Raw genomic sequence first — 9,769 nt, forward strand, 5'->3', positions numbered from 1 at the left:
TTGTCTCTTTGCTGGACTTTGGTTTGTTGAGTTCCACAACTTCACACCACATCAGCTCAGTTACATCATAAAGCACAAAGCACTCAGCATCTTCCTCACACAACTTTATTACCAGTGTAAATGTGTCTCCAGTGTCTTACGACAGGTGACCTCTGTGACCTCTGTGAGGAGTCCACCAGAGGACATTGATAATCATTGACTTCTGATCGACACATAATTGACCTCCAGGTCAACATGAGACTTTGCTTCTGTCAAATGATTCTCTAATCAAAATAAAAGGTTTCAGTGAATTGATCTGTGATGGAAACAGCGCCCCCTGCAGCTTTCTCCTTGTTCACACTCAAACTTCAGATTCACATTAATCAAGCTGCTGCTTTAAGGTAGAACAGTTTCATATCATTGATTAACGTGATAAAACTCATCTTCATCAACTGGAGGACGGTCCAGGAGGCCACTGGAGGATGAATGTGACGTCCTCTGAAGGACGCATCCTCAGTGTGACAGATCCAGGAACTGGTCTTTAAATAATATAATATTTAATAACTTTAATATTGAGATTTATTGTAAATGTACTGTGTTTTGTAGTGTGAAGGAAATAAAGTGACCCCTCGTGGTTATGTGGTATATTAAACATAGAGGTTTATAGTCAATACTGCGGTCAGCCACCAGGGGTCAGCGCTGGGATGTCCCTGTCTATTCTGAGGGTCCCTGAATGTAACACGAGCCTTGACAGCTCTGTATCCAACATGGCGGCTGTTCGCTGAAGCTGCGTCTGTTGTCCGTCAGTAGCCAGGAAGGAACCGGGAGGACGACCCGGGACCGACTGGGACAGACCGGGAGGATCCGGGAGGAACCGGGAGGACTGAGCCGGGGTTTCCGGTGTGTGAGGGCGGGACCCGGAGGAGCGAGCGGACACGACAGCAGCAGCGAGGCCGAGGGAGGAGAGAGTGTTCCGGGTTCGATTGTTCACCTGTCCGCTGACATGTCTCCAGGCTGAGGCCACGTCTCATCGGTGCGTGTCCACCATGTCTGTGTGTGTGCGTGTGTGTGTGTTTGTATGTGTCTGTGTGTTGTTTTCATGTGCGTGTGACCGTCAGTTGTTTAAATATCAAATGGAAATAAACATAAAGACAGTTTTTTCATCTGAAGGACAGATTGTCATAACATCATATTTATATTCATCTTCACTCAGATATCATCACAGTGGAATAAACAGGTTTGCTTCTTTTGTCCATCCTCTGTTTGTCTCCACCCGGGTGAGATGCTCACAGAGAAACATTCTGCTCGTCTTCCTGTTGATAGTTCGTGTTATTAATGTCAAACATCTGGGTGGAGACTCTGGTTAAATGTCTATTATGGATATTGCTGGATATTATTAAGTTGAAACTACATTTCAAACGTGCTGTGTTCACGTGTGATGTCACTTCCTGTCTGCAGGTCGTCTCTCGCCCCTCACTCCTTCACCCTCTCCTGAAGATGGCATCGCCCCCAGTGAAGCCCTCCACCACCTCCTCCTCCCCGGCCCCGGACTCCCTCTCCGTGTCCTCCTTCCTCTCCGGGGAGCTGGACGATGGAGTGGACGGAGGGGACGGAGAGGACGAGGGTCTCGGGGACCTGGAGGTGAACCCGTACGACAGCCTGCCCTTCTCGTCCCGGTACTACTCGCTGCTGGAGCAGAGGCAGCAGCTCCCCGTGTGGAGGCTGAGGCCCAGTCTGCTGGAGCGTCTGGAGAGTCACAGCATGGTGCTGCTCAGTGCTCCCAGTGGCAGTGGGAAGAGCACCCAGGTAACCACAGCTCAGCTGATCCACCATCACATGTCCTCATCAGACAAGTCCATGTTTTTATTAAATAGTGAGATACTGATGCGAGACGTTGTGTTAAGTGTTGAGGACCTGGTCCCTAACGTCCTCAGTGACCCTGACGTCCTCCCTGCAGGTGCCTCAGTGGTGTGTGGAGTACGCTCTGTCATACGAGTTCTGCCAGGGCCTGGTGTGCTGCTCGCAGCCCCACGCGCCCGCGGCCGTGAGCCTCGCCCTCCGTGTGGCCGATGAGATGGACCTCAGCCTGGGTCTGGAGGTGGGCTACAGGGTGTCACATGACGACAGCTGCACACCCGACACCCTGCTCAGGTGACTGCTCTGTTCACGTGTCCATTCTCTGAGTCACGTGACCACATGAGAGCGGACTGAACCAAATCACACCGAGCGTCCGGGTGGTGTTTCATGGTTAGAACAAGAACCGCCTGTTAGTCACAGAGGTGTCACAATCACATGACTCAGAGAGCAAGTGAGCGAGGGAACAGGTGAACAAGGGAACAAGGGAACAAGGGAACGAGTGAACAAGCAACAGAGATGTATTTTTACTGTGGTTGAATTCAGAGTCGTCAGCTGAACCTGAACCAGGATCATCTATTCACCACAGCTCAGTCTTTATTCTGTCAATCTAAATATGTACAGAGAAATGATTTCAGGGTTTAACTTCTGTAAAACCAAAACTTCTTATTCTTACAAACTGAACACAACATGTTTATTAGTGAGGTTCAGATTTCAGATTTTTTGGAATTGATGAACAGTTTTTCTCGGGGCAACTTAAAGTATTTCTGTCGAGTTTCAGTCAAACTCTTTGCTGTTGATGTTTTCAATGGTTTGACTGGTTTTGATTCTTCAGGTTTGTCAGCGACACGCTCCTGTTGGAGGAGATGATGTCCGACCCCCTGCTGCACCAGTACGGGGTGGTGGTGCTGGACGAGCTCCAGGAGAGGACCATGTCCACCGACGTGCTGCTGGGCCTGCTGTGCGACGTGTGCCGCCAGAGGCCCGACAACTTCCGGGTGGTTCTCCTCACTCACCCCATGCTGGCGCCTCGCCTCTCTGGCTTCCTGGGAGACGCCGTCCCTCACCTCTCTCTGGACAGTGTCCTCGCTGAGGCTGCGACCGGAGACCAGGAGAAGGAGGCCGGTGGCGGGGGGGAGGAGGCGGTGCAGAGCGTGGAGACGCTGTACAGAGAGCTGCCCTCTGGGAAGGAGCCGCTAGCCGCCGCCTGTCACATGGTGTTAGACCTTCACAGAAGAGGAGAGACAGGAGATGTGATGGTGTTCCTGGCGAGTGCTCAGGTACAAGATTTATAAATCACATCCAAACTGTTGTTTACTAACGAGGTCGTAACTCGAGGATTCACATGTTCTTACTCGATAAAGTGTGAGTCGTTAAACCTGTGAAGGAGCCGGAGGTGTTGACGAAGGGAGTTCAGTTTAATGAGGTGTGTGTGTGTGTGTGTGTGTGTGTGTGTGTGTGTGTGTGTGTGTGTGTGTGTGTGTGTGTGTGTGTGTGTGTGTGTGTGTGTGTGTGTGTGTGTGTGTGTGTGTGTGTGTGTGTGTGTGTGTGTGTGTGTGTGTGTGTGTGTGTGTGAACTAGGACACGTCCACCTGAGAAGTCTCTGGTGTCTCGTGTTCTGGTTTAACTCAAACACAACAAAGGTGTGAAACTCCGACTGAGAGAAGTTTGGTTCAACCAGTTTTTCTTTAGAAATAGAAACACGTTGTCCTGTGGACAGAAACCTGAGGACGTCCCCCCCCCCCCCCCCCCCAGCCATAAGGATATGTTCAACCTGAACTAAAACTACAAATGTTTTGAGAAACATTTATTTAACGTCTACTTGATTTATTTAGTTTGGTCCATGTCCCATCTGCTAACTTGGAGGAGGAGGGGTTATGAGCTGTACCTCAGCCAGCCACCAGGGGGCGATCAGGAGGATTTGGCTTCACTTTTGGGAGCCGTCATGTCGTCCATCTTTATTTATGGTTTACGGTTAAAACACGGACTCTCCGCTCTCTTTCCTTCTTCTTTTGTCCGTGCAGGAAATTGAAGAGTGCGCCGCCCTGCTGGAGAAGGAGTGCGTTGCTCTGAGTCCTCAGCTCGGTTCTCTCAGGATCGTCCCTCTTCACGCCGGACTGGCTGGACTGACACAGAGGGTCTACGAGTCCGACCCTGAACCCTCTACGCTCAGAGGGGTCGGCGGCTCCGCGGGGGGGGAGGGCGGCTCGGCGCCCGGAGCAGGAGGTCCGGCCCTCAAGAGGAAGGTCATCGTCACCGACACTTTGTCCGAGGCGTCCTTCTCTCTGCCGAGCGTCCGATACGTCATCGACACGGGTCTTCAACTCAAAACTGTAGGTTGAGGATTTTATTTTGAGCTAAACAAGCTAAACACAAAACCTTCTGAAGTTTAAAGAGTCTGAGACAGTTTCATGTTGTCATCGTCTCCTTCAGGTTTACAACCCACAGATAAGAGCAAACTCTCAGGTCCTGAGGCCCATCAGCAAACACCAGGCGGACATGAGAGCTCAGAGAGTCAACAGTCTCCTTCCAGGTAGGTGGAGGCCGGGGGGGGATCCTGGTCCCCAGCGGATACACCTGCGTGCAGACTCTTACCCTGAGATTCACCACAACTGATTTTAAAGCTTCACGTCAGATTTGAGAATGTTTGACTCTAGCGACACCCGGAGGGAGAATCCTGAATTACACTGGAGCTTTGAATTTCACTCTGTTAAATGTTCATTTTAGGTTACGTAGATTTGTTTGACCTTTCAGATATGGTTAATAATTGGTAATAAAATATTGATTTCATGGATTAAATTAATTATTCAAAGTAATTTGTTTACTGTTGTCTCCTGCTCTTCAGGGCTGTGTCTCCGTCTGTACCCCCGGTCTGTGTACGAGGATGGGATGGCGGAGGCTCACTGTCCGGGGGTGGTGGAGGAGAACCTCAGCCACCTCGTGCTCCTGCTCAAGAGGCTGGATATTGCCGACATGGGACAGTGCAAGTTCCTGGACAGACCAGGTACCAGCAGGGTTCCAAGGGATTTGAGGTTTTAAAGTAGAGATGATGTTAGATATAAGAGAACAAACTGTTAGCTTAGCTCAAAGATGGTCAACAGCAGGAAACAACCAGTTACCATGGGTCTGATTTGAAATATGTTTATGTATAAATCGGGTCAGATAGTTTCTCCACGTAACAGTTTCAGATCATGAAGAACTATATTGTGTGTTGATGAGAGTGACGACCATGTGACCATGTGACCAAGTGACCATGTGACCAAGTGACCATGTGACCATGTGACCAAGTGACCAAGTGACCATGTGACCAAGTGACCAAGTGACCATGACATCCTGTAGCGATAAGAACGACCTAAAATGACAGAAACCTTTATGAGAAGACAGCAGACCGCCACTAGGGGGCAGACCAGGAGCCTTGGCTTCACTCTAGGACCCGACATGTCGTCCATCTTTATAATAACAACCAGTCCACTGAACCCTGAACCTGCCTCTCAGCCCCGGAGGCTCTCATGCAGGCCCTGGAGGACCTGGACTACCTGGCAGCGCTGGACGATGATGGGAACCTGTCGGAGGTCGGCATCATAATGTCGGAGCTGCCACTGGAACCATCGCTGGCTAAAGCTCTGATCGCCGCCTGCGAGTACGACTGCGTGGACGAGCTGCTCACGATAGCTGCCATGCTCACTGGTACCTGAACACTCACGTCTTTTAAACAAAGTGGGAAATGAATTTCCAGCCGCTGTCGTGGTCTGAATCCGTCTCTTGTCTTCAGCACCATCGTGTTTCATGGCGGTGGAATCCAGCCGAGAGGAAGCTGCCGTCACACACTGGAGATCTCTGATGCACCCGGAGGGAGATCACATGACGCTCATCAACATCTACAAAGCCTTCACTGAGCGTAGGTCCACCACGACTCACACACACCAGCTGCTTCCACACGGGGAATAGGCTCCGGACGTTTCCTGTAGTTAGAGTTTGTGAAGCAGCAGCAGATTGACATGTTCAGACAACAGCAACACAACAGCAACACAACAGGAACACAACAGGAACACAACAGGAACACAACAGGAACACAACAGGAACACAACAGGAACACAACAGCAACACAACAGCAACACAACAGGAACACAACAGCAACACAACAGGAACACAACAGGAACACAACAGGAACACAACAGGAACACAACAGCAACACAACAGCAACACAACAGCAACACAACAGCAACACAACAACAACACAACAGCAACACAACAGCAACACAACAGCAACACAACAGGAACACAACAGGAACACAACAGCAACACAACAGCAACACAACAGCAACACGTCTGTTTAGTTCTTGTCTGAAAGCAGCTGTAGAAACGTGGTTGCTGATGTTTATATAGAACAAGTGAAGTTTAGAAGAAGAAGGTTTGGACCGATATGGAGTTTGTTTATTTTAGCAATATCAGCATTAGCCAATCAGGAGTGTTCACAGTGTTTTCGATGAAACCCTGGTTGTTGACAGTGTCGACTTTAATCCATAAAACAACAGATGAGTTATTGAGTGAACTTCGGTCTTTGTCTGGTCAGATAATCGGGACGAGTCGTGGTGCACGACAAACTTCCTCAGCCCCGCCTCCTTGCGGCTGGCGGCGGTGATCAGGGCGGAGCTGCTGGAGGTGATGCAGCGAATCGAGCTTCCTGTTTCTCCTCCTGCTTTCGGGTGTCAGGACAACTGCACGAATATCAAGCGTGCGCTCATCTCAGGATTCTTCCTCAAAGTAAACAACCGGTTTCCTCAGGGTTGTGTTGTGGACGTTGAGCTGCTGGCGTCTCTGGAGTCGAGGTGATCGGCTCCTGAGTCGTCTCCAGTGACAGCTGCCTCCAGAGATTCATGTTCTTACTTAATGTTAATAAGAGGAATCCTAAAGTTCTGACATCTCCACTGGAGTATTAATAAAAAATGATATCAAGATTAAAGGTCAAAGGGAAAATATACGTATCGATGAAGTATCACAGAATAAGTAAAGATGGACGATGCTCTCTTCCTTAGATTTTATTCAACGTGATTAGTTTGGTTCATGTCCCATCTACTTACATGGAGGGGTTTCTGACATATTCTGCAGCCAGCCACCAGGGGGCGATCCAAACGGTTTGGCTTCAATTTAATGAAACCCTCCTGTCGTCCATCTTTATTTATGTTTTACATTTTAATGTGTTTATTTATTGACTAGTTTTCATCACAATTAAAATATTCTGCGTTTGTATCGATTTAACTTTTTAAAGAGTGTTCATATGAGCAGCTGTGCAGTTGTGTCTATCTTGTGACGGTGTGTTGTTTGTGAAGTCATCTGAAGTTGTCCTCTTCCGGCTCAGCTGGCTCACGACGTGGACGGATCAGGGAACTACCTGCTGCTCTCTCACCGCCACGTCGCTCACCTGCACCCGTTCTCCTCCTACCGCTGTCGCCAGCCCTGCCCTGCCCCCCCCGACTGGGTGCTCTACCACCAGTTCACCATCTCACGAGACAACTGCATCCGCATCGCTTCCGAGGTCCATCCCCAGATGTGAGTGGAGCTGTGAGAGGCTGAGTGGTGACGGTTTAGATGTGTCATGTCCTGCTGCTTTCACACAGCTTGTGCTAAGCTAAGCTATCGCATCCTGCCTCCAGGGGGCGCCTGGGACTACTTGAGACAGTATTCTGTCATCAAAGTGAAAGCCTCGTCCCACTGACGTGTTGTATTATGTCTGTAGAAGTCCAGTTGATAAAAGCCTCTCCTCTCCTGACGCAGGCTGGTGGAGCTGACGCCTCAGTACTACCTGGAGAACCTGCCGTCCAGTGACGGTAAGGAGCAGCTGACGGAGCTGAGGACGAACCTGCAGGGCTACGAGCGGGACGGAGGCCCGGCCCAGCCCGGCAGGACTCACAGGGACGCTGCCGGGCCGGGAGACAACGAGTCCGGCACCGACCTCTGCGTCGTCCAATGAGACGGAGCCGCCGCTCAGGAGAACACGTCACCGCCGTCACTTTATTGTCCCGTCTGAGATTTTACTGAAAACTCTAATGTACAGAAGTGTGTTGATATATCGTGTTCACAGAGACTCTGGGAAATATTCAAACTGTTGTCGTGCTGTTTGTCTTCATTGTACATTTTAATGTTATTTTAAATATTGTTTAATTTAATGAGGGAGTTGTAACGATTCAATCATTGTTCTCACTGTTTGTTATGTCGACACTAAAGTCACAGAGAAATATGTTTGAATCAAAAACTGGAAAAATGAAGGGAGGCGTAATAATTTATCAAACACTGACGAATCCTTTTGTATTTAAAGTATTACACTGAAACTCCTTCGTATGCGACCTTTGACCTTTACAGATCAGATGGTTCCTCACTGTGATGAAACTGCAGCCGTGATGTCACAGCTTCTATTTTCAGCTTTTTGATAAACTTTTTAAAAGTTAGATTTTTCCTGCGTTGGTTCTTTTCCCGACTTTGTCGACAGTGAGAAATCTTTGTAAAGTGGATTTTTTATCAGGACGCAGAATGAGCTTTAAATAAAGAGATTTTTTCATGTTTGGAAAAGTCTGCTCATTGTTTTTCATTTCACTGTCTGTAAAATAATAACTGTTGTATTTGAGATCATGTACAGATTTTTAAAAGGCCCATTCGACCCGGGAGTGAACCACGTTTGAATCACATCCCAGACGATTGGATAAGTAGCTTCAGTAAATGATGTGATGAGGTTTGAACGGCGTTCACGGATCATAATAAAAAATCTGACCATCAATAATATGAAGAATCAGTTATTCTGAATCACGTCTTTGTGTTTCAATGACCACGACCTGTTTTGTTAGTGTTTTATTGTAGAAAGCGTACACACAGCGAGTTGTGTTGCCTCTGCACGTGTCTGGTGATCCAGAGGACCGTCTGGTCGTGAAGCTCCAGTTAACAGGTGGGGGGGCTCTTCAGAGCGGCGTCCCTCATGCTGTGGTACACCACCTCGTTCTCCCTGAACATCTTCAGCTCCATCTCCGTCTGCGCTCGCATGGACTGGAACCAGGAAGAGGAAACTGAGTGCAGCTCTGAGATAATGACGTGAAGAAACTTCCACATGTGACAGATGTGTGCTTTACCTCCAGGTCTCTGGTGATGGCGTGGTTTGGTCCGTGTGTGACCATGAGGATCCCGTAGGCCGTGCAGATCATCCTGTGGCCCGCCTCAATCTGACCAGCGTGCCAGAGCGTGACCCCCGCCCGCATGATGGCCATGCCCAGCTGGGCGTTGTTAGGGTGATACAACTTCCTGAAGAGAGAAGCGGAGGATCAGGTCTGATTCAGAGTCATTATTCTCATAGACTTCTATAGAAACTCCCAGTGGAGTCGCCCCCTGCTGGTCAGTACACAGAAGACAGGTTTCAGACATGGGTTCACTGTCTGTACGCAGGGTGTAGGAGCCCGGACTCACGTGTATCCCTCCACCATCCGCTGGGCGTAGTCGGCCGCCTCAGAGAAGGACTGCAGGTAGGACAGCACCTCGCTGGCCACGCTGAGCACACGCAGCTTGAGGAGGTGCGTGTCGGCCAGAACGTTCTCCTGCTTCTCCAGACATTCAGTGCACAGCTTCACCACCTGAGACCACGGACACAGGAGCACAGACACGACTGACAGACAGAAGGAGGAGGGATGATCAAAGAGAAGCTGATGTGACGTACGTGATGATAATCGCCCTCAACGCGAGACGTCTCGATCTTCTCCAGATAATCTTCACTGAAGGCCGTCACCTCCTTCACCTCATCGGCCTGAGAGCAAAGCACAACCACGAGGAAGAAGCTGAGACATGAGGAGAATCTGGATCTGAGAGTTGTATCCGGTCTCACTCACTTTGCTTCCCTCGGCCGCGGCCATCATCAGCTCGTCCTTGGTGTGATGGCTGCAGTGCTCACAGCTGCACT

At 49.5% G+C, this 9,769-nt stretch overlaps 2 protein-coding genes across 3 annotated transcripts in view; one reads left to right on the top strand and one right to left on the bottom strand.

Moving 5' to 3' along the window:
• Window positions 1-714: 714 nt before the first annotated feature.
• On the top strand, window positions 715-8,400 carry dqx1 (DEAQ box RNA-dependent ATPase 1). Of its 2 annotated transcripts, XM_053411154.1 has the most exons (12): window positions 715-1,012; window positions 1,438-1,785; window positions 1,937-2,130; window positions 2,669-3,113; window positions 3,858-4,166; window positions 4,267-4,366; window positions 4,679-4,837; window positions 5,329-5,520; window positions 5,606-5,731; window positions 6,407-6,597; window positions 7,193-7,383; window positions 7,609-8,400. In XM_053411154.1, exons 2-12 carry the CDS (start codon window positions 1,477-1,479, stop codon window positions 7,802-7,804), a joined length of 2,412 nt encoding a protein of 803 aa, XP_053267129.1. In that variant the 5' UTR covers window positions 715-1,012; window positions 1,438-1,476; the 3' UTR covers window positions 7,805-8,400. The 2 variants fall into 2 exon arrangements, with proteins under 2 accessions (XP_053267129.1, XP_053267128.1); XM_053411153.1 differs by lacking the exon at window positions 715-1,012 and having other exon boundaries at window positions 1,049-1,785.
• A 363-nt stretch (window positions 8,401-8,763) lies between these two features.
• The window catches only part of smyd1a (SET and MYND domain containing 1a), a 5,350-nt gene continuing 4,344 nt past the window's right edge, over window positions 8,764-9,769 (bottom strand). Inside the window, 5 exon segments of the mRNA XM_053410693.1 lie at window positions 8,764-8,868; window positions 8,952-9,120; window positions 9,283-9,446; window positions 9,530-9,616; window positions 9,699-9,769. The exon segment at window positions 9,699-9,769 is cut by the window's right edge and continues 84 nt beyond it. Of these exon segments, the coding sequence (XP_053266668.1) occupies window positions 8,764-8,868; window positions 8,952-9,120; window positions 9,283-9,446; window positions 9,530-9,616; window positions 9,699-9,769 (596 nt within the window).

This window comes from Pleuronectes platessa, chromosome 19, assembly GCF_947347685.1.
Source record: "Pleuronectes platessa chromosome 19, fPlePla1.1, whole genome shotgun sequence".
NCBI lineage: Eukaryota > Metazoa > Chordata > Actinopteri > Pleuronectiformes > Pleuronectidae > Pleuronectes > Pleuronectes platessa.

Coding starts and splice junctions, on each gene's coding strand:
- dqx1 (XM_053411153.1), top strand. CDS start 1,315: ATGTCAAACATCTGGGTGGAGACTCTGGTTAAATGTCTATTATGGATA. Junction 3,114..3,857: donor TGTTCCTGGCGAGTGCTCAG/GTACAAGATTTA, acceptor TTGTCCGTGCAG/GAAATTGAAGAGTGCGCCGC. Junction 4,167..4,266: donor CGGGTCTTCAACTCAAAACT/GTAGGTTGAGGA, acceptor CGTCTCCTTCAG/GTTTACAACCCACAGATAAG.